This window comes from Microtus pennsylvanicus, chromosome 6 (assembly GCF_037038515.1).
Source record: "Microtus pennsylvanicus isolate mMicPen1 chromosome 6, mMicPen1.hap1, whole genome shotgun sequence".
Lineage (NCBI taxonomy): Eukaryota > Metazoa > Chordata > Mammalia > Rodentia > Cricetidae > Microtus > Microtus pennsylvanicus.
The window spans coordinates 30,099,976-30,124,627 of NC_134584.1; the positions used below are offsets into that span (position 1 = coordinate 30,099,976).

The 24,652-nt window shown below is 40.5% G+C and overlaps 1 protein-coding gene across 4 annotated transcripts in view; it reads right to left on the minus strand.

Moving 5' to 3' along the window:
• The window catches only part of Fyb1 (FYN binding protein 1), a 126,928-nt gene that overhangs the window by 14,064 nt on the left and 88,212 nt on the right, over positions 1-24,652 (minus strand). For 2 of the 4 annotated variants that reach the window (XM_075975947.1, XM_075975948.1), the window contains exons 4-14: positions 16,652-16,698; positions 15,270-15,289; positions 14,724-14,758; positions 13,385-13,505; positions 10,830-10,989; positions 8,642-8,786; positions 6,729-6,751; positions 5,204-5,273; positions 4,125-4,262; positions 2,407-2,432; positions 355-421 (exon numbers count right to left, since the gene is read on the minus strand). In XM_075975947.1, the coding sequence (XP_075832062.1) occupies positions 355-421; positions 2,407-2,432; positions 4,125-4,262; positions 5,204-5,273; positions 6,729-6,751; positions 8,642-8,786; positions 10,830-10,989; positions 13,385-13,505; positions 14,724-14,758; positions 15,270-15,289; positions 16,652-16,698 (852 nt within the window). The remainder of the gene's footprint in view (positions 1-354; positions 422-2,406; positions 2,433-4,124; positions 4,263-5,203; positions 5,274-6,728; positions 6,752-8,641; positions 8,787-10,829; positions 10,990-13,384; positions 13,506-14,723; positions 14,759-15,269; positions 15,290-16,651; positions 16,699-24,652) is intronic. The other 2 variants (XR_012910876.1, XM_075975949.1) reach the window with 2 other exon arrangements.

The following is a 24,652-nucleotide window of genomic DNA, read 5'->3' on the forward strand; positions in this document are numbered from 1 at the left end:
ACTGTGAACAGAATCTCAAGTATACATTCCCAGTAAATTAGGGAATACAGACAGCAGTGAGTCACCAGCAACCAGCAGAGATTAGTCAGGGAACAGGGGGCAGAACCAGTGTCTGAGGTCAGGAGAAAGGATGGGGAAGGGTAGAGGAGGGGGGTGCTAAGGATAACTTGCTAGCAGACTTAGCTCTGAGCTGAGAGCTGTGCTCAGAAATAAGCAGAGCATGAGCAAAGAGAGGCAGAGACCACATGACCGCACATGGCACACACACACACCACGCTGGAGTTTTACTCCAGTCCAATATTGCTGAGCAGTTTCCACGTCAACATTTCATGGTAACCAAAACGTTTTAATGACCTCATCTCCGCAGGTGGAGCAGGGAAGTCGGAGGCATCCACATCGTCATAAACTTCTTCTCCCACATCTATTAAGAGACAGAATACCAAATATTGAAGTGTCGCTAATTTAAATTTTGATGTGAACATTTAATGATGTTATTAAAACCCAAAGACTGCTTCCAAGATAGTGAGAGATTTCTCAGGGACTGTATATATTTCTATTAAAGGCATTGTCTGCTTCTCAAAGGAAGGAAGGGGGACATTCTTATCTTACAATCAATAAGTGAACAAAGCAACAATAGAAACCAGTGAATACGATGACAACTATCATTATTTGAGGGGAAAAACCAACAACCCTAGAATAGTGCTGTGACTATAAAATCCTACAAGTGTAATCAATGGATGACTGGCGAGACTTAAAAACTGTGGCCAAAAAAAGTCAACTCTCTTGGCAACTGGCAGCAGAAAGTAGGCAGAAATTCTTTATGTCACTGATCCTATCTGTGTCCTAGCTCTGTGTCGCCCCCCCCCATCTACCCATCTAGCACCATCTTCTTTTAATGATGTTCCATATTAATTCATCACCTGACAGTGATAGTATGATTGTACTGCCCTCAAAGGAAAATCCTATTTCTACAGATAATATATATCAAGTGACGAGAAAAAACACTGATAGAAAACTTGCCATGACTGGTATGGTGGGCTGAATGAGAATGGTCCCAATTCCTGGCTTGTGAAGTGCTGGGGATCAAATAGTGCTACCAACTGAGCTATGCCACCAGCTGGACATCTTCCCTCCCTCCCTCCCTCCCTCCCTCCCTCCCTCCCTCCCTCCCTCCCTCCCTCCCTCCCTCCCTCCCTCCCTCCCTCTCTCTGTCTCTCTTCTCTGTCTGTCTCTGTCTCTCTCTGTCTGTCTCTGTCTCTGTCTCTGTCTGTCTCTCTCTCTCTCTCTCTCTCTCTCTCTCTCTCTCTCGTTTCTTGAGACAGGGTTTCACTGTGTAACCCTGGCTGTCCTGAAACTCACTCTGTAGACCAGGCTGGCCTTGTACTCATCGAGATTCATCTGCCTCTGCATCCCATTGCTTGGATTAAAGGTGTGTGCACCACCAACAGCATTCTTTTAAGAATATGAATTTAAGTAGGTAAACTCTTTAAGAAGCCTTTCAATATTTTTGGAGACAACATTTTATTCAGAGAAACTTTAAAAAATCTTAAAAAGATCTGTTCCAGCAGCATTTTCAAAATGACAACTGAAATTGTACAAAGAAGACATTGTTACCCTTTTCCCCAAAGAGTTAGAGGGAGACTATCCAAAAGTGTTTGGTTATGTGTCTTTTGCATGTTTTAACACACTTTCAAGTAGCAACTGTGCATATTCAGCATGGACTGAATTGGGGTGGGCTCAGCTGACGCTTGTTCCATTACCTGCCTCTTATCTCTATGCCTCAGTGGCTTTCAGATCAGTACTTTGAAGCCATCTGTGCTGGTGTGAACGAGATGTACCTTATGGTCTCAGGCATTTGAATAATTGGTCCCCAGTTTGTGCTGCTGTTTGGGCAGGCTTTGCAGGTATGGCCTTGGTGAGATTTGTCACTGGAGGTGGCTTTGAGAGTTGAAAAGATATACACCATTGCCAGTTCACTCTCTGTTGTTACTTGAGGCTCAAGGTGGGAGGCCTCAGTTTTTCTGCTCGAGCCTCCTTGCCTTCACTAAGGTGCACTGTTGGTAATAGAAAAGTATCTAATACAGACGTTGATGCCAAGGGATGTTCTACTGCTTTGACAGGCCTGGCCATGCTGCTTCTGGGAGAAATATTGTGGTGTTTTATCACAACAATGAGAAGTATCTGATAGGTGAATCTTTTTATTTTTTACGTGTTTATTTTTTGAGTCTGTTATTCTATTACTGGGTCATTGGAATCATTCAGGGTGAAATTGCTTATGCAATGTGACATATTTATCATTTGCAGTCAGGACTTCAAGCAGGTACATTCAATGTTTGGTGACCTTCAATGCTTCACTATCTCAGATGTAAGAAATAATTTGTAAAACACACAGGTTTTATTACATACCCAGTTGTTTAGGAGGAGAAGGAAAACTGAAAAAAAGAAGAGAGTACAGTTAAAATCAAATTAACATGAACCTTGGACTTAATCCCTTTACATGTGAGAGAAGTGTGAGAGTCAGTATTCTAGAGGTGTGAAATGGTTAATCTGGTGAGCACCATACCTTTCTCATCCTTCATTTCCTGCTAGTTTCTAGCCATCAATTTGACATTTGCCGAGACTAGTTTTGAAGTAATTTTGTTGTTCAAAAACCATCCAGAACATAAACAATTGTTTATGTTACCCAGTCACTAGACCAATATTTCAGATTTGCTCTATAGTTTGGGCATATTGTTACACCAGAGTATGTTAAGTGGACTCAGTATTTTGTAGCCTCATGCTGTCCATAGGTCTGGCCCAAATTGTTTATTTGAATTGAGGACTGAAATTACAGAGTCAAAATCAACAGCAGTCACTGGCATGTGACCTCATTTCTCTGGTATGCACAGATCTACACCAAACTGGACAATGATGAACAAGAAAGGAATGTATATTTCAACCAGGCAGTGAGAGCTCTGGAGAGGAGTGGGAGGGAACCAAGATTAGGTGGTATTTAGTTGTAGCAGAAAAGGACATTTGTTTTTATTATTTCCCGAAGTATGACAGCTACATGCGCGTCCACACACACACACACACACACACACACACACACACACACACACACACCATACACACTTCTGAAAGATTCATGTATAGCACAGAAATAACCGGTAAGTAGAAATTGAGAATATTCACTCAAATATCTTCAACTCAGAGCTTGGGAATGTGAACAGAGGACGGGAAATGTCTCTTCCTTTACCCCAGGTAAAGGTCATATTTGAGCAATGTCGCTCAAGAGAAGCCTTCTTGCTATGTGCTTTCAGAATTGCAAGTGTATCGTTTATTGACTGCTATTCTGGTGCTCTACCAAAACAGATAAAATTAGGTTGTGAGTGTGAAAACAACTCAAAAGGATTTCAGTGAAATGTGATGAACTCATTCAAAAGGCGAAGCAGAAAGGCTCTCCATAGTTAGGATCCTTCCAATTTATATAGATGGAACTTATATTAAGAGGCTGTTTTGAGGATGGATGGGAAGAGAAAATTTATATATTAGATAAATTAGATAAATTTATTTAGATAAAATTGAAATGCTGAGAATAAGCCTATATAGGTATATCGTTAAGATAATAAATTACTATTGTAGAACAGTTATAAAAATTTCAATACTATATTCAGAAAAAATTCTAAATTATGTCCTTTAGTTTAACAAATTAGCTTTACTAGAGATAATGAGTTTTCAAAGCAGTCAGTATAATGTAAAATGTAGGCTGCAATAGTAATAAAGTTTTAGATGGGGTCATACAGGTTGGAGAAATCCTAAGTAGCATGCATATTCATGAATGGTTGTGTGTGCTTGGATATGTATGAGTATGTGCATGTGTCTCTGTGTGTGTTTGTCTTTGTGCAAATTTGCAGGGAGAGTAAAGAATACCTTACAATTACATGATAATTTCAGCATAACCGGGGTCCTCTCATGTGATTAATACACACTACGAGATGAATGTAGGATAATTAATGGAAAATATCAGTAAAGTGGTGTAAGTGCATCAGGACGTGCTTATTGGTTATACAATATTAGTAGCGTTCAATTAAACCGGTATTAGTGTAGTTATTGTGCACTGAAGGCGGTCAGTTGACTCTTACGATGAACCTTCATTACTGTCTGACTCAGAGACTTTAGGTTTCTTTCGGACACTTTTCTTCCTGTCCTCCTTTCCCTTTAACATCTTCAAAATCCCCCAGGACCACGTGCTAGTCTTCTCTTCGCCCTGCAGCATGGATCTTTGGAGTATCAGGCATTGAGCAGAATGGGACAGTCAGCAGACCACAAAGACATTGTGTGGACATTCAGAGTTTACATAATTACACTATGCTGACCAGTAAGTAGGTCACTGTAGCCAATAATACGGGGCTACTAAGTATAAATTCTGGTGAGTGAATATTTCTTTCATCAGGCTGGTTATTTTTTACTTATCCAGTAAGATTTACCTAGGTTCCTAAAACGTAAAGCTAGGTCAAGTCAGTTAGAATTAAGTTTGAAATGTCTACTTGTGATGAAAGTAAAATAATTACTACATCTTAAATACTCTATTTTAAAATGGAAAGAAAATTTAACTTAAAAGATTTTTAAAATTGTTATTACAAAATAAAGATACCTAATATTAAGCAAAGAATTAGCTATTCGATACCATAGATAGCAAATGGTCTCAATGTACTTGCAAAAGGTTCTGACCCTGCAGCCCAGGTTAGCCTGGGGTTTATTGACCAGCTCAGACTGGCCTTGAACTCCTGGGTTTAAGTGATTCTTCTGTCTAAGCCACTAGAGTAATGGAATTACAGGTGTGAGCCCTGGCACACAGCTATAGTTATGTCCTTATGCAGAAGACACTCCAGGCTTGTAAACTGACAAATTTCAGAGGTGGTTGTAAAAGTAAATTATTGATTAATAGATAAGTGATTGGAAAATGTTTAAAAACATTCACAACACTTGTAATTTGCCCTCTTTTCATTTCATCTTTTTCTTCATAATTGAGATTTCTCTCCAATCTACCATTTCATTTACAGTGTGATACAATTATCATTCTTGATTTACCCTTACCGTCAATTTTAGGATTGACTAAAAGCAATAATTTCTACTACTTAATCCTATCTGGAAATGAAAACTAGATTTCCATAGATGTAATATTTTGCATGAAAAAAGGTAATTCAGTGATTATTCTTACCCATCATTAGCCTCTTCCTCTTCTATCCCATCATAAATGTCCTCATCTGGTGGTGGCGGTGGGAACATACCTTCATTTGGATGAGGGAAGAAACCTTTTGTCAATTTTGCAATTTGTTCAAATATAGGTCACTCTGGTTTTGATACTAATTCTCCCCTATTTGGATGCAGAACGCAAGATGCTTTCATATTATCTGTTTAAGTAGAAAACTTTAAAATTTCCCAGCATCACATGGGTAGTTAATAATTCAGTGGCTTTATAGATTATTTTGAAAACATTTTAGGGCCAAAGCCATAATAATGCAATGAGTGATGATGATGGGTACTCTGGATTTATGTAAAACGAGTGTGTGAGAATTAATAGGAGAACGTGTAAGACAGAAGAGGAAGTCAAATTCATGAAAAGAGAGAAGTAAGGAGGCAGTAAGAAAAATTCAGCTAACAGTGAGCAGACGTTGAAAAAAAGACTGATCTTTATTGCTGGTAATGGATTGAACTCTACAAACACTAAGAGTAACTGAAACTCACATTTTAATACATATATGGCAGACCAGACCCCTTTCTTGTTTCATTTGTTATGCTTTGTTCTTTGGATCTTTGTTATATCAACGTATATTTGTTGGCAACCTTCTACGTGCAGGAAAACGACCTTGAAATATAACTTTCAGTGTTAGAATTTGAGCTCTTGATTTTGCTGCCTGTGTCTTTAGCAAGAATCACCAAGGTAGCTATACAGTCTGCCATCTAGACAGGGAGAGTTCTGGAAGCAAGGGGCATTATTTATTCTGTGCTCAGACAGTCTGTAGAAACCAAGACTTTCCCAAGACACTGGGAGTGGAGTCACGCTAGGATCCCTGGCAAACCCGGAAGACAGAAGTGACTGCCTCACAGTCACTTGGTGACCAGGATGGGAATCTGGCTTGTAGACTCCCGGTCAATCCTTTTTCCACATTAAAATCCTCCTAATTGAGTCTGGAGAGATGGCTCAGGGGTTAAGAGTACTGTGGGCTGCCCTTCCAGAGGTCCTGAGTTCATTTCCCAGCAACCACATGGTGGCTCACAACCATCTGTAATGAGATCTGGTGCCCTCTTCTGGCGTGCAGGCATACATGCAGACAGAACACTGTATACATAATAAATAAATAAATAAATATCTTTAAAAAAATCTCACTAGTTCTTTCATTTCTGGTTCTTAGGTTTTATATAGCTACATAAGATCATATATGTGTGTATGACAAGAAAGCAGAAGAGAAACTGTCTAGGGGAACAAAGGTGACCAAGGGGTGGAGAGAGAAAGAGGAGGAAAGGTGAAGGTTGGGGAAATATGATAAATTCATTATATACTTGTACAAAAATCTTTTATAGATATCAGTATCATGTACAATGGATATAGAGTAATAAAATCGTATTTAAAATCTTTTATGTATAGGAATCTAAAAAGTCCCTCTTACTGTTAGCCAAATAGTGTTTGCATGAGCATACTCAAACATGGTCAAGACTGCAAACATAGAAAGCTTTCATCTCACCTCCGCTTCCGCTCTGACCGTGGCTGAGAACAAAGCAGAAATAATAAATATATGAATTGTTCAGTTTTCAAGCAGGGAAATTAAAAAACTGAGACAACTGTTTATGTTAACTTTCTTTTAAAAACTTGGATGAAACCTTTGAAGAGCAAGGACGTTCATAGTAGTAGATGCATCACGACAAGACAATATAACATAGCCAATACACAACCAGCAAGAACCAATGGGTTAGGGTACTATAGTTCACAGCAATTATGCCGCGTGCTTTTAATAAACTTCCCAAGAAGCAATTTTCAGTAATTACACATTAAATTTAAAATTACTTTAAAAACTACTGTGTGTTATTTTAGGAGTCAATTAGGACAATTATTATTGCCTTTAATTCAACTCTCTTCAGCATCTTAGAACCACAGTATCTGACTCTTAATCTGGTATCATTATATCTTATTTTATGAAAAAACTTTTAAGCTGCGACTTTGATGGAACTTTTATAAAATGTGTCCCCTACTTCTTTAATTCCAGATCATCTTTAAAAAAAAAACTTATTTCCCTAATAGAACCTTTTCTGTTTTAGCATCTAGTGTTATGTGTTCTGCCCTGTATCTCCTGTGTGAATCATGGGAGAGTCAAGCGTGGGCACTGGGAAAACCTAGACATTATCTATTTGTCCAGTTCTACCTTCTTGCAGGAAAGAATCCAAGACTCCAAGGGCTTAGCCCTCTTTGAACCTAGCTACAACCCCAACCCCGTTTTGACCTTTGGGTAAAGTGCCAGCAACAGCAGTAAGTTTGACGTTATCAAGATACAGGACAACCATATAATAGTACCAATCTTTACATTACTTTTACAGGCTAGTGGGAGGAATTAGCCTGATGCATATCTTTGGTTAACTTAGAAACAAAAGCATACTGTTGTCAAGGGAACTTTGTAGAAAGGCTTGGTGCACCACACTCTAGCAGTTGATTTGTGGAGAAGTTGATGCACCCTCTCTGCTTTTCATCTTCGTTTCTATTTTCCCTGCCGCATCTGCGCATGAGGCAATACTTACAATCAAGTGCATTCTGGGTAGCTGATGTTCCTAATGAATGTGTTTCCTCCTGGAGAGTCTCAGATCCAGTGCCTCGAGAACGTCAGGTGCTAGGAGCAGAGCTACCATTTGCTCATTTCATCAGTAGCGTGAACTTATTCATAGTTGTATGTAGTGTATGCACTTGGCTTGATCTCAGACTAGAACTTACAGCACATGTGATCCATAAACCTTTCCTCTTTATAAGTTCAAGATCTCAAGTATTTCAGACTAGTTATGAGAAACCAATAATGGGCATGAGGGAGAAGATGGCCTTTGTTTCCTGCTCTAAACAGGATGTTCTGTTTCTGTTCCTCTGCTTTATAAAAGTGTGCTTATTTTTGTAGGAGGAAATGGCGCTCTAATGTAGTTGAGAAAATAGATACTGGAAAGTGGATTTTTAGTCATTATCTAGGGATTGTAGTGGACTGACATTTGACTTTCAAGGAGTCTACTGGAGTAGGAATGGAGGGAGGCCATTCTTTTTCTGTTATATTTTCAAGCAATGACAGAAAATGCATTTAGACTCCAAGACTGAAGGGTGAAAAAAAAGGGAACTATACTTTATATCTTCTACTCCATAGATTCCCAAATCATACTCATTTAGATATATCCCTAAGTTCAAATCATAATAAATATTCTACAAATGCTTTGTAGTAGACAACATGTTTAACACAACTGTACAGCCCATTATATTTCAAGTTTACAAGATGTGTGTGACCAACAAGTAAATTAAAAGACAATGGAGTTTTCCATGGCCTTCCACTCAAGCTAGGGTTGTGGTACGTGGGGATTTAGTGTAGCGATTGAGAGCATTCCGTGATCGGCTTACACTTTGTGTGCCACCCACCTGTTGGGAGCATCCTGCTCAGCCACATCGTCGTAGACTTCTTGGTCATCTTCAACAAGTCTCGGTGGAACAGCATTGAGAGTGTTCTTCTTCCGCTTCAGAGAGTCGTAGTCAATCTCCACAGCAGTCGTTTTAATGTAGCCATCTACCAAAAGGGAAAAGGTCTAGGTAACCGGAGCTTATACACTTTAGAGTTATAATTTGAGTATCAGTTGTTCATCTACTCTTGCATGTTTCTCCTTAGGGGTGGGAATGGAGCCGCGAATGCCCAAAACTCTGGGTTTGGTTCACAGGCTATGTGCATGCGCACACACATGTTCTCTCCTAGAGTCTGTGATCTGCCTAGCCATATGTTCCTTTTGGATTAACATTAGAGCCTTTCAGACCCACATGCCTCATGTTAGGAACATGCTACTGAGCACGTAGAGAGGGAAAAGAATCCTACTGAGTAAGTAGAGAGAAAAAAAAGGTCTAAAATGGCAAATGTAGTTCTTTTTAGTGAGGAACAATGTAAAATTTGACAAAGGCTATTATGTTCTCCACTTCTGTTAGAAGAAATGTGTTATGCCAATCGCTTTAGAATCTTCAAATTGATTCTTGGCTCACTTAAAAGTACCATAGAGTAAGCATCTGACAGAGCACATAAAACTTGTGGCTATGAAACAACTTAGATGCCCTTCAGTGGAAGAATGGATGAAGAAAGTATGGAATATATACATATTAGAGTATTACTCAGCAGTAAAAAACAAGGACTTCTTGAATTTTGCATACAAATGGATGGAAATAGAAAACACTATCCTGAGTGAGGTAAGCCAGATCCAAAAAGAGGAACATGGGATGTACTCACTCATATTTGGTTTCTAGCCATAAATAAAGGACATTGAGCTTATAATTCGCGATCCTAGAGAAGCTAAATAAGAAGGTGAATCCAAAGACAAACATATAGGCATCCTTCTGAATAATAACCTTCATCAGGCGATGAAAGGAGACAGAGACAGAGACAGAGACCCACATTGGAGCACCGGACTGAAATCTCAAGGTCCAAATCAGGAGTAGAAGGAGAGAGAGAGCACGCGCAAGGAACTCAGGACCATGAGGGGTGCACCCACACACTGAGACAATGGGGATGTTCTATCGGGAACCCACTAAGACCAGCTGGCCTGGGTCTGAAAAAGCCTGGGATAAAACCGGACTTGCTGAACATAGCGGGCAATGAGGACTACTGAGAACTCAAGAACAATGGCAATGAGTTTTTGATCCTACTGCACGTACTGGCTTTGGGGGAGCCTAGGCAGTTTGGATGCTCACCTTACTAGACCTGGATAGAGGTGGGTGGTCCTTGGACTTCCCACAGGTCAGGGAACTCTGATTGCTCTTTGAGCTGATGAGGGAGGGGGACTTGATTGGGGGAGGGGGAGGGAAATGGGAGGCGGTGGCGGGGAAGAGGCAGAAATCTTTAATAAATAAATAAATTAATTAATTAAAAAATAAATAAGTAAATAAATAAATAAAAACTTGTGGCTATTCAGAGGTCTGTAAGCCAAGATTGCAAGTGAAGACATCTTTTTATTTGTTTAATGAAGTGCCTTTGGTGGTGTGTGTCCTCCAAAGGCTCAGGGATATTGCAGAAGAGGAGCGGAAAGAGTGTAAGAGCTGGAAGTGGAGGATGATTACGAGGAAACTGTCCTCTAAACACAGCAGGGCAGCTGTACGTAGTAACTCACAGCAGCTATGGCAGAGATCACCTGTCAAGACCCAGCCAGATCAAATCCCAGCATGAGTCAGGAGTTAGGCGTGAAGTTATGCCCCTTAACCAAGAAGCAACTAGTCATTGTTAGTTGTTGGGGAATGAAAAGTCAGTTTTCCCTAAGCTTATAGCCCCTGGTATAGAGCACACTCCAGAGAAAGGCCACACATCCAAGAACATTCGGGTAGTGTAAATTGGTGTTGATTGAAAAAGAAAAAGGGAACAAAATGACACAAAGTTGGTTGAAAAGGAAAGGGGTTGAATCTAGGAAGAGTTGGGGGAGGAAAGATGAATATGATAAAAATAGGTTATATGAAATTCTCAAAGAACTAATCAAAAATATTACAGAAACAACACAGAGAGAGAATGAGAGAGAGAATGAAAGAGAGAGAGAGAGAGAGAGAGAGAAGACAGCCCTTGAAGCCTTGAAGGTGCACTCACATGATCCCCGGGCAGTTCTACCCAGCCATTTTCCTTCTGGGTTGTCTGTGATGCGAATTATTTCAATGTCCTCCCCTTGCTTGAAGCTCAGTTCATTCTTTCCTCCTTTGACATCACAACAAGCTTTTGCATGATGGATGACTTGAATGGGGCCTGTTAGCTACAAGATGACAGAAAAGCATAACAGAAAACAACTAAGAAATAAAATTTTGAAAGACAATAATCCTACAACTGTTATTCCTGGTGAAAGAGTCAAAGGAAAATCACAGGGGTACAACGAGACCAACAAAGAACAGGAGAACATGTATCTGTGGATCATGAGAGAGTGGCGGGGATCTGATGAATGTAAGCACCCTGGAGAAAACATCTAATCAAAGGGGACCATGTATGTACTCATGTGCACTAGCCCACCCTTTCTTACGTCCGTCCATCTGTCCTTTCCTTCCTTCAGTACTTTCATTTGCTGAATATAAACCTGTAGCAAATACTATCTGCTACAAATAAGATAGCATTTTAGAAATAGCTTCAAAAATAGTAAACAAATACTAGGCAATGTTTTTGCAACTAATATTCTGGATAGCATGGTGGCTTATTAATAGCAGTATAATATGTCTTAAGCATGAGTCCCTAGATGTGAACTTTCTATTGCTAAACTGATATCTTCGATAAGGTGTCTTTTGATAAAAAAAATATGGATTGTGATATTTTGGGGGAGAAACTATTTTGTTGAGTCTATGCTGTCATCAATTGTGTGACATATTAATTATGTACCATCAAAAACATTTTTAAAGCATAGGTGGATAGCCAACTACCATATCAGTTATGGAATTTATTAGTAAAAGCAGACCCAAGTAAAAAAGGTTTTGGGCTGAGCTGGATTTATTCCAGTTGGCCTCTGTTTGTGAACAATCTGTAATTTGAATATTTGAATTACAGATCTTCTGCAGCTGCACTGGACTGGAATCCATACAGTGTTCAGAATGTGAACTGGTTACATGCTGGCAATTTCTTACTGCATCAGTGAAATACATATCATCTTGTCAGTTTTTGAGCAGACTTTCTTAATTATCTTGAATTTGTTTTAGTAGTCAATAAACATGGATATGTCCGCAAAAAGAAAGGAAAAGAAAGATCTAAGTTGAATTATGATGTGCTATGATTCTGATGGACCTCACACTTCACAATCCCCAGTGTCTATCAGTACCTGGGTGGGATATAGCTTATAAGGTCCCAGACTTGACAACGCTTGAGTCCCTACCTGTTGATATGACTTCTCCATTCTGTTTTAGTAATTAGCAATATTATTTGAATGAATATGTGAAACATTGTATTACTTATTTTTCTAAATTAATCTCAAATCCTTGAAAACTATGAACAATATTTTATGAAAAGTACAATATATAAATAAATATATATGAATTAAATTAATTTTTTACTTGAAGAATATACATCCTGGTAGTCACGCATTCTGCATGAGTAAACTGTTTTAGTTTTCACATTGCAATCATAACTTTACTTGTACTTAAAAAAGCTTTTTTTTCTCAAAAACTGTGAAAACTCATAGTAGATATAGTGGCTTTTATATAATATTTCATTCAATCCCATAACAAACTATAGGAAAATGTCACTTATTTTCACTCTAAAGACTAAAAGTCTGAACCTCAGAAGAGATAAGTAGTAAGTCCAAGAGCACAGAGCTTGTATGTGCAGCTGGGCTTGGAATCCACGTTGATCCAAATGACTCCAAGTTGGATGTTTTCCTTGCATCATGAGGTTGAACTTTTGTTTTAACATAACAAATGTACTGGGAAGTTAGGCATGAGTCATATTTTGTAATTCCATGCATTAAATCCTCTAGTAAAATAAATATTTAAAGAAGTAATTATTTAAATAAAATGATATGAATTTCTTTAAAAGTGAAGACAGTTTTGTAATTCAGATCATCACTCCAAATACTTCAGAGGCAGGCACCAGAACACACCAGATGGGTTATGCCATCAAATGTGGTATTGCTAAGGAGGTTTAAGCATGCATGAAGCACAGTGGTGGTGGCAAAAGAGGTGACAAAATTACCAGAGATCAGAGAAGATAGAGGTTGGAAATTTAGGCATTTAAAGCGGCATGAGAGACAGCAGCTTTTAGAAATAAGTAAGAGATTAGAAATGGGTCTTAAAGGCAAACGTATAGTTCAGATTCAGATGCCGGCATCTCTAGTAGCTACAAGGAAATGTAGTTCATCCAGGAACACTATGTTCATTGCTCTACTATGTGATGTGCCATTGGGACATCTATGTGTGTGGTTCCAGATGCATGGCACACAGTAATGAGGTATTCATCTCCTCAATCAACATAAAATCCCTTGGTACCCGCCAATTATAAACTACTTAAATTTTATTTGGATTTTTTTGTCCTGTTTCATTTTTGATGGTAGAGATAAGGTGGTGTATTGAACAAAAAGCATTGTTTTTAAAATAACTTGGTAAATTTTCTTTTAATGTTACAAAAAAGCTTCAAAATTATGCTATCACACTCCTCTTCAACAAGTGAGCTCTTACCTTAAATTTCTTCTTTAGTTCTTGTTCTTTCTTCTCTTTTTCTTTCTGTTCCTTCCGTTCTAGCTCTAACCTCTTCTTTTCCTCCTTTTCCCGTTTCTTGTCTCGTTCTTTGGATGATTCTCTGTGAATAGAAATGGCTAAGTTGTGGCTCAATGAACAGGGGTCCATAGGTCAGGAACCACTGCACTACAGAAGAATGTCTCTAAAGATGAGGTGGGGGCAACAAGCTAAAGATGTGAATATTCCGGGTGTGTGAGATGCTGTGTACAGCCAGCAGGAAGCTCTCAGTCACAGATACATTTGCTGGCAGCCCCAGCCCCCGCCCCCCACTGCAATATGTACCATAGGGAAGGCACTAATCAGGAAGCCCCATTCCCATCCTCATGGCCTGTTGACCTCTCTCACTCTCACTTCCATGGGCATGCATGAGCATGTGTTCACAAGCACTCGTATTAATTTTGATGTAGCGATTAGTTAGAACTGGTTGAATAATTATGTAGAGAAAAGTAAGACACCCGAGCTCAACATTTGATTGAATAAGATAACTCCTATTTTCACACAATTTCCAAGGAACTTCTTTGAACTCCATTGTGGAGTCATGGAGTCATTTCTCATATCTATCCAGCAGATTAGAATGTGGGCATTGGGATGCTAACGGCAGCCCATAGTACCTCTGTGTCTGAGTGAAGAAGGTACAATACACAATGAATCCATTTCCTCAGGATACTGAGAGGGGGAAATACAAATTCTGGAGTCTAGTCCCTGACTGTCTCTCAAGTAGCTTGCAGGTCTCACGTGGCAGTTTGTCACCAGAGTCCTATGTAGCGTGGAGAGTTAAAAAATTTTAGTTCTTCATAGTGAAATAAGGGATGCCATTACATGTGGGATAATGTTTTGTACACTCTAAAGATTTGTCCCCCATATTTGTTTAATAAAACACTGATTGACCAGTAGCCAGGCAGGAAGTATAGACAGGGCAACCAGACTAAGAGAATTCTGGGAAGAGGAAAGACAGAGGAAGCAAGATGAAAATACCTTACTGATAAAAGGTGACTAAACATAGGTAAGAGTTTTGGGTTAATTTAAGTTGTAAGCAGTCGTTAGTAATAAGCCTGAGCTAATAGGCCAAAGAGTTTATAATCAATATAAGCCTCTGTGTGTTTCCTTGGGGCTAAATGGCTGAGGGACCAGGCGGGACAGAAACTTCCATTTGCCATTACAATCACACATGTAAATAAAGCCTTTTCTTCCTAGTGCTTTTGCACACCCATGCTCCCTCTTATAAAATGTTGTATTCATCTTAGAAGAAAATTCTTATGGTAACAAATGCAATGCGTACATGTCTTCGTATGTTTCTCCTTCACTCTCTTGTTCCTGGCAAGAAAAACAGATAATTATTACCTGTGATTGTTGCAAAAGGTCATACGTGCATTTCATTGACAACTTATTTTTAAAATAAATGTCTATGAGTTTATATAATTTGAGGCTAAATTGGCTTATTTGAAATTTTCTTTTTCTTTCTTTTCTTCCTTTCTTCTTTCCTTCTTTCTCTCTTTTTCTTTTTCTCGTTCTCTCTCTCTCTCACTCCCTCTTTTTCAAATTGTGACATACTTAGGAACAAACAAAGGAGATTTCATTCTCTGTCCTGCTCAGTCATTAGCTGTGCAGTCAGACAGAACTTCAGCATTACACTACCGTGAGTCAGCATACCAACTGGCATATAATATTTCAAGGATTCCAATTAAGTAAGGTTAGTAATGGAAAAAATACCATTGATATTTGTAAAACTTTTTATTTGTCTGTTGATAACAATAGAAAGTGAGTCATAGTAATTGTTAAATGCTCCAATTTTAGCAATAGAAAAAGAGAAATAAAAATATCTGACCTCTTCTAGAGTTCCAGGACCTACAGGATTAAAAAAAATACATTGTAATTAAGAAGTACTTCAACATGTGGTCATTAGATAAAATACTCATATTAGTTCAAAGTATAACAGAATTTACACTTTAGGGCATAAAAAATGTGCCTTAGATACTTGGTAGTTTTAACACTTGTAATTTAATTATAGAATTATTTTATTAATTTTCCCAAGATAATGCCAAAGTCAAAAACATTTATGCTATGTTTTACTGCCGTATATAAAGCATAGTGCATTTGATGTATGTGCTTGTGTGAAGTGCACAAGAGAAAAAAATCACAAATTGTCCATACTTTTTGGCTCATTCTTTCTCTGGGATTTGCTATCATGTATCAAGTCAAGGTGACTAAGTTAAGAAAAAGACTACTCGAGTTTGGTGTAATATACATTCTATCAGATATCAAGACATAATGCTATAGTTAACAAGTCAATAATATTAAGAACAATCATAATAATACACATAGAAGGACAAGACGATTGGAAAGAGAGTTCAGGGACAGTACTGGCTAGTTTTATGCCAATTTGATCCAGGCTAGAGTTATTTGAGAGGCAGGAACCTCAATTAAGAAAATACCTCCACAAGATCAGGCTGTAGGGAAGCCTGCAGGGCATTTTCTTAATAGGTGATTGATGGCGGAGAATCCAGCCCATTGTGGGTGGTACCATTGCTGGACCATGATAGTCATGAGGGTTCTATAAGAAAGCAGGCTGAACAAGCTGTGATGAGCTAGCTAGCAAACAGCAGTTCCCAGGCCTCTTCCCCTTGGTTTCCTATCTCCTTTATCACCTTATCCTAGCCCATTCTAAAATAGGTCCTTCCTTTTCCTCCTCTTAAAAATGACACCCGCAAGGTCATTAGTTGCTGTTTTCTGCCTGAGTCAGAAAGCTGCCACTTCAGCTTTTCTTTCTCACTTAATAAAGAATCTCCGTGAAAACAGGTGTGTGGGTGTGGTCTGGACCTAATCTAGGGTCCAGGAGCAAGCCACCTCTGTGTGGGGTTCCCCTTCAGTACTTAGTGACAAGGGACTAAATGTGTACCCAGCAATGAGGAGAGGGGCTGGGAAAAACCTTATGTTGAGTATTCTCAAAAGAAAACCTATTACATAGTTTTTATATAAATCACCCCCCCCACACACACACACGAGAAGAATATGTGCAAACACACATTAGTATTTTAGGATGTTTGCTTATAGTGAGAGAAATAAGGTAATGAATCATGAGGATTATAGGGGCATGAATAAAACAAGAGCTCCTATATAGACCAACGATGCTAATGCCATAAATAATTCCATGACATTTGACTAATTCAAACATGCAGCTCAGATTTTTTTAAAAAAGTTATCCCTTACCATCAGAGTGCATGACACCATCTTGATTTTCTTCACTTATAGTATTTCTGAAAACAAGAAAGAAAAAAGGGTGAGAACAAAGTAGACACTCTTGCTCATTTTACAAGTGAAAACATACACAGACATATGCGTGTAATAGCGATTGATGAAGAAAGAGGCCCCGAGTCTGAAAGAGAGCAAGGAAAGTTGTTCAGGAAGGTTCAGAGGAAGCGGTAAATGTTGTAATTATAATATAATCTCAAAAATAAAAAAATGTAAAAAGAAATCAATTGAATTATTGCTTTTTATTAATATTTGCTCAGACTTAAAATTCATGCATCACTGGAGTAGGTTTTAATATTGTTTTTGCTGTTACTGTGGATTTTAAAAGAAAAAAGGAGTACTAAGAAACTCAAGTTCAGCACCATCCATTCTTTTTTTGGTTTGTTTGTTTTTTTGTTTTGTTTTTTGTTTTTTAAGACAGGGTCTCTTTGTAACAGGTCTGACTGTCCTGTCCTGAAATCCACTTTGTTGACCAGACTGGCCTTGAACCCACTGATATCTGCCTGCCTCTGCCTTCCACGTGCTGGGACTAAAGGCGTGCGCCACCCACTGTTCACCGGCACCACTGTGGACACATTCAGTGAGTTCATTGCTTTTGGGGACTAGCAGGCCCATCTGTAGTCAGTTACTCAACACCGGGATTCTCATTTGATTGGTTCTCTTGCACATACACAGGAAGAATTTACTCCTACCCCTGACTTAATCCACCTTCCAAAATAGATCACACCAGCTTCACTTCCATCAAACGCTTGAACTCCATGTGTGTCCTTCCTCTCCAGTGCTTACCCCAGCTCTGCTAAAAGAGCAGCATCGGTACATAGGACTCACAAGCTCTCAGTATGTAGCCAGCTATGCGCCCCATTCCTGTTCTGAGACCAGTGAGAAAATGTGTATAAAACAGTCAATCGTTCTGACTCTGGGCATTACACGTAACTGGTTTCCAATCTCAGCTCTACATCTAATGATCTCATTTACTTTTCTTCCTAGCCCACCTTTCTTGAGTCATCCTTTTTGATTTACCATTTACCATTCAAAACCTTGACCACTTTTCCTCAAAAATGATCTCATCCTCTCACCTAGGAAATCAGATAATCTTGCATTTTGTTCTACTGATAAAATAGAAGTAACTGAAAAATGATTTCTATTAAGATATAGCCCCTCAGAACACAAACATATCTGTAGCTGAGCTACACTTACCTTCAGTCCACCATTTTCTCTACCTATATCCTGTTACATACACCTTCTTAGAAGTTTTGCATCTTCCACTATCTCCCTTTTCTGCGCATTGTCATTGGTGACTGATTCCATAAGTTCTTACAACACCCTATAATAGCTCAACATTGGTCATGTCCATGGTGAAATCTCTATCTAAGCCAGGTCTCTCTACTGAAGGTCAGAGACATGACTGTACCTCAGTGGTCTCGTACCTTCAGAGGTATAGGAGTCTGGAAATCCCTCTTCCCCTCCTCTGGCTTGGAAGTCCTTCAGCCAGTTGCTGAAGGGGGTGCCTTCCCTGCAGCCTAAGCCTGCTCTCCCGAGTAGTTTTCCTACATCAAGGAACAGCACCATCACCCATACATCCCACTGAAGCTTCAAGTCATCCATTATTTCTTCCTCTTCTTCAGCTCCATAGACACTAATCATCAACATCTGCCAGTTTTCTATAGTTAGTAGGCCCCCTGAGTCCTTCCTTCCTCCATCTCTCCCTTCTCTCAGGCTCACTGTAAGAACACCATCTTGAGTAGAAGCTCCTTCCCCTCTTCTACTGTTGGAAGTGCTTTTCCTCATCCCCCACCTTGTAACCTTGCCTACGAGTTTTGCTAATGTGATCTTTAACATTACATGTTAACATAACATGTTAACAAAACATTACATGTTAACATAACATGATGCAGTAACACAAGAAGACAAACATGACACTCTCAATCCTTCTCTCTCTCTCTCTCTCTTTCTCTTTCTCTGTCACTTTGTTCATAAAAAGCATTCAGTAGGTGTGTTTCTGACTTAAGGAATTTTTTCTTTTAATATAATTTTTATCTTAGTTTTTATTCATTTTCTTTCAGTGATGTAAAGATAGGGTACGAAATTGGCTTAAGAAAAATATGCTTGGTATGCTCATATGCCTTGCTGTCTGTCCTGTTTCCCAAAGAGTCCTATTTCTCCTCTGCTATGGAGAGTCAAATGTTTGTTATAAGCATCTGTTGAAAGGACACTATGCAGCTACAGAGATGGCTCAGCAGTTAAGAGCACCTGCTGCCTTTGCAGGGGAGCCTCCCTTGGTTTCCACACCCTCATGGTGACTTGTAGCAAGCTGTAACTCCAGTTCTGGGGGATCTGAGACCCTATTCCGGCCTCAGTAGACACCTGGCATGCATGTGGTACACATACGTATGTGCAGGCGAAACACTCACACACATGAACTAAAGGTAAGTCTCAAGAAAAGAATGCACTAGAATCAAGAGACAAGTTTTACCCCAAACCCAAAATCAAACACAATGAAAGAAAGACCTAATGCAATCAAGTCACCTTGTATCCAATTACCAGTCTTCAGGAGAGAATATGAAAATGCACTACACTACAGAGACAGTCAGAAAACAAAACCCAGACAAGGGTAATCATACTGTCTGCGAACAACTTGATGACCTCAACAAACACACTGCAAGGAATAAAGAAAAGTTGAGGTAGTGGGAAAACCTCCATGTTAAAGAAAATTATGAACGTGAATTACCAAGGAAAACTGTGAGTGCTTAATCAAACTTAAAACACACATGTACAGCTGGCCTTGGTGAGTTCCCGATAGAACATCCCCATTGTCTCAGTGTGTGGGTGCACCCCTCGCGGTCCTGAGTTCCTTGCTCATGCTCCGTCTCCTTCTGCTCCTGATTTGGACCTTGAGATTTCTGTCCGGTGCTCCAATGTGGGTCTCTGTCTCTGTCTCCTTTTATCACCTGATGAAGGTTAATATTCATGAGGATGCCTATGTGGCCTGGGTCTGAAAAAGCATGGGATAAATCCGGACTAGCTGAACAAAGCGGACAATGAGGAATACTGAGAACTCAAGAACAATTGCAGTGGGTTTTTGATCCTACTGCACGTACTGGCTTTGGGGGAGCCTAGGCAGTTTGGATGCTCACCTTATGGGACCTGGATAGAGGTGGGCGGTCCTTGGGCTTCCCACAGGTCAGGGAACCCTGATTGCTCTTCGAGCAGATGAGGGAGGGGAACTTGATAGGGGGAGGGGGAGGGAAATGGGAGGCGGTTGCGGGGAGGAGGCAGAAATCCTTAATAAATAAATAAATTAAAAATAAAAAAACAAACAAACAAAAAAACCCACACATGTACAATGTGTTTGAAACTTTTTTTTTTGACAAAGTTTCACTATATAACAACTCCAGTGGCCTTGACCTAGTAACCTCCCCGTCGCCAAATCTTGAGTGCTGGGATTAGAGGCCTGGGTCATTCTGATGACCCAGTTGATATTTTATACTAACACACAAAGTCTAATTTGGGGGGCTATCTAATAAAATGTTTATGGGTGAAATAAGATAATGTTTGTAGTTTCAGAATAGCACAAGAAAGAGAAGTGATGAAGGTACAGAGGAAACAGGACCACATGTTTATAAACATGTTATAAACCACTCTTGAAGTGGGTAGGAGAGACTGGGCCCATTATATTTCTGCCTCTGTCTTCCATATACTTACACAGATCTTACCATACGTATACTAGCTCTTTTCCTAGTGAGCAGGGCACAGGGCTTGTGCAATCCGTTCTCTTCTCCCACTGCTTTACTCCTGGAATTCCTCTCCTCCCTCCTCCCCTCTCCCTCCCTGGGATCCCAATCTCCTTCCACACAAGCTCTCCCTAGAGGCTTGAACTCTCAATCCTCGCAAGTGCTGGGATTATAGGTATGTACCATCACACCTGGGCTTATTTCTGCGTCTCACATCTTCTTTCCTGTTGATACAGGATTCTATGCTTAGCCCATGCTTCCCTTCACTATGGTTTTTAGAAAGGAGTTTTTTTTTTTTTTTTAACTGTTAACTGTGTGTGTATGTGAGTGGAGCTCAGAAGACAATGCTCAGGGGCTGGGTCCCTCCTTTCACCTTTTTGTAGATTCCAGGAGATTGAAATTAGGTGGTAGGTTTGTCCTAGTAAACACATTACCGGTCGGGCCAGCTGCACACAGGTATTCTGGGTATTCTGGTTTCTTGTCATCCCCTGCTGTATCCCCTGACCCCCTTGACAATATCTCCTCTGGTTCCCCAGCTCTAAGCCTGCTCTTTGTTGCTTTTGACTGTGACAGAGTGGTTATCTCTCTATCAGTGAAACTAAGTAATCTTTATCATCAAAATGGATTATTGCCATTTGTGTAAAAGGATATTAAAACAAGTAAACAAACAAAACACTGATCTACTTTCTAAACCATCCGGATAGATAATAATTAAATGATAATAACAAAGGGTATTATCCTAGCACATTCATGCAAAGCATTTCTTCCCCTAGAGAATGTTATTTGCACACACATACTCAATATTATGCCACATAAGATTTGATGCCACTTTATATAGGTCTGAGCTTATGCCATCTATCGTGTTAAGATAGTAAGTATGAAATAGTGACCACAATAGCAGTGACGGCGGAGAATAAAATGGACAAGGATGAGAGAGAAAGAGGTGCAAATGTCCTAACAAGCTCAAGTCCAACCGCCACCAACTACTCAGTGTTCAAGGTCTAGAGAAAAACCCCACAGACAGGCGAAGAAGAGAGCAATGGAACTAGTCACAACCAACAACATAGACCACGGAGCAGAGGGAGGGGCAAAGGAGGAGAAAGAGCAGCAAGCTTATCAGTGGAGCTGGCTTTCACCACAGCTCCTTGTTTTCATGCCACGGTACTGAATGAAGTTCATTTAACAGTAAGCCTGTCATTTTGGAAAGCTATTAGGGTGTGGGGAGCTGTAGCTGAGTGACAGCGTGCTTGTCCAGTGTGTATGAGGCCCTGGTTCAATTCCCCGGTAGGTAAAGCCAAGCAAGCAAGCAAACAAACAAACAAAAGCTACTGGGGTTCTATCTCCTAACACTGAAAGATGTAAGACTGTTGTTTTCTCATCTGGATTCACTCTTCCTAAGTTTAGCTTTTAGTCTTTTATTGACGGATCTTTTTTTGGAAGGAAGAGGTGATCTCAGCGACACCTGAAACTGCTTTATACCCACCCTTAACAGGAACGAGCCCCTCACTCCGGAACACGTCTTTCTGTCCTTAACCTACGAGAAATTTCAAAATTATGACTCACCTAAACCAAAACATTTCCAAATGGAGTTGGGTAAGGCTATCTGGCAGTGGCCTGCCGATGTGCTAAGTTTCAAGTTCTGGAAAGTTCGAAGCCCTGGTAGTTAATTACAAGATTACGCTGGTACATTCTCTCCCTATACTAACTGGAGGGACTTCAGGGGAAGGACTCTTTGCCCTTTCCTTTTCCAGCCTGAGTCACTTCCCATTCTGAAGGACTTCTCATTACCTCACTTTTCCTGTCTCACTCCTATTTATAACCACGAGATGTGTTTTGTATATAAAAACTCAGCCGCTGCTTCTGTTTTCATCTGAAGGGCCCGTTGCGCGGATAGAATTCTAATTCATTTTAAAACAGTACTAAGAAATGTGCCACAGGGAATGAGTTGAAGATTAATAATGAAAAGCTCAAGCTCTTGGTCCATTTCCCTTCTAAGTCTGAGTGACATGGAAGAAAATGCAATGAGCTGTATATAGTCTGACCACTAGGTGGGGAAACAATACAATTTAAAATACACGTAACTTTGTCTTCAACCACCCGATACTGGAAATTATTCATGATTTCTGGTTCCTGTTGACCTTTAGACCTTTCATACTTCAAGGTAAACTGAACCGAATGATATGATTACAAGTCACTCCTGGGAGGAACTTCAGAAGCAGGTGGGACAGGCCCCACATGGTCAAGGTCCCTCTCTCTCCAGATTCCTCCCTTGACCCCAGCTGGAGATTCTGCTGTGTACCCAGGGAGAACTCTAACTTTGTCAGCCATTCAGCCCATCCTCTCTAGACTGAAGTTGAGGAAGACTCTGTTCCAGGAATTCTCCCGTCTACACTCTCTTTTTCTTCTTTACGGGCTATTTTTTATCACCATATAAAAACGTTGTTATTTCCATATAAGTTCACTACCATCCTTGCTACATAGCATACCTGAGGTCAGCCTAGGTTCTAGTTACATGAGAGCCTTGTCTCCAGATACAGAAACAGAAACAAAAATTCCTCCCACGCCAGCCGTTGCCCTACATTGTAAACAGTGTCTGTATCGGCTTCTTTTCGATACCTGTGTGGGCGCACGCATGTGCGTGCGCAGCCCAGAGGTTGAAGTCAGGCGTCTTCCTCTACCGCTTTCCATTTTATCCTTCGAATCAGGGTCTTTCTTACTCAATCCAGAGCCTGCCATATGGTTACACCGGCTGGCCGGTGATCCTTGGGAATCTACCTGTCTCTGCCATCTCCATAACGCCTCCACCTCTTCAGCATTGGTGTTACAGATGCGCGCTGCCACGCAAACCTTTTCACATGTGTGATGGGGGCCAAACCCAGGTCCTCACGCTTGTGTGGCAGGCGCTTTCCCGCTCGAGCCATCTGTCCTAGTTAGCGGAAATCATCCCCTCGTCACAGCTCAGAATCGTCTGATGTGATGGCCTCGATTAAGAAATGGATTAGACCAGGGTGGCCTGTGGGGTGTCCACAGACAATTATCTTGGTTTTTAACTGATCAAGGAGGGCCACTGTGTCTGGTGCTGTCCCTAGGCAGATGGCCCTGTACCATGTCAAAGCACGAGCCCGTGAGCGAGTAAGCCTGGAAGCCATGTTTCTGCACGGTCCCTATCTTCAGGTTCCTATCTTGAGTTCCTGCTCGTCCTTCCTTTCATGATGGAGTGTGACCCAGAAGGATAAGATGAAACAAGCCCTGTCCTCCTCTGCTCTGCTTTTGGTTAGTGTTCTGGTACGGCAACAGAGGCCTCTGCAGCCTCACCTTTCACCCCCTGAAAGCCGCATCGTGCTTGGTCCTAACTCCGTCACACCTACCACCCTCTGTCGGTCTCTCCCGCGGCCTTCAGCAGCATCTGAGGCACTTGCTCACCAGCTCCACTTTTGGTCCCTCAGTTCGCTTACTTTATTCCTCCTTCCTCTTTATCTCCTCTGTCTCCGTTTCCCCAACACAGGCCAGACCCGGAGTTTTGTCTTTTCTGTTTGTACTCCTTCCTTCTCTCCTTGGCCAACTTTGGCCAGCCTTATCACTTTAAGTGTGAGACAAAGTCCGATTTCTCTCCTCTCTGTGTCTTTACCAGAACTCTCTTTGAAGCTCTCCATTTTCAACTCTCCAATTGTCGGTGTTCCCCTTGAACTTTAAATAATATTCCAGGCTTATCAGAGCCACAACCGCTTTAACAAAGACCTTTTAGATGTATTCATTTTACTTTATATAGATGCTTTACCAGCATGCATGTGTATAGACAATGTGCCTGACTGTTGGAGACCTGGGAAATGAATGTCTGCAAGCCACCACATGGCTGCTGGGAAGTGAGCCCACTTCCTCTTCCACAAGAAGCAAGCGTTTTTAACTATAGAGCGATCTCCCCACTTCCCAGTCAGAACTTACTTCGTCTCAAACAGCTCACCTGCAGCCTCCTTCTGTCATTTGAAGGAATCATAGCCTTTCCAGTTGCTAAGACCAAAGGCGTTGGGGCCACATGTGATCCTTAACGTGAGTTTTATAACTAAGTCCAACTTCTGCTGTCGCTCCCCTGAACAGTTATCCACAGTGCAGACATTTCTTGCTACCCCCCCCCCCCCACACACACACCGAGAGCAGCCCATATTGGTTAGAATGCCTCAGTGTCTGGCCTGCATTTCTGCAACATTTAACTGGTTCTGCTGCTACCTTT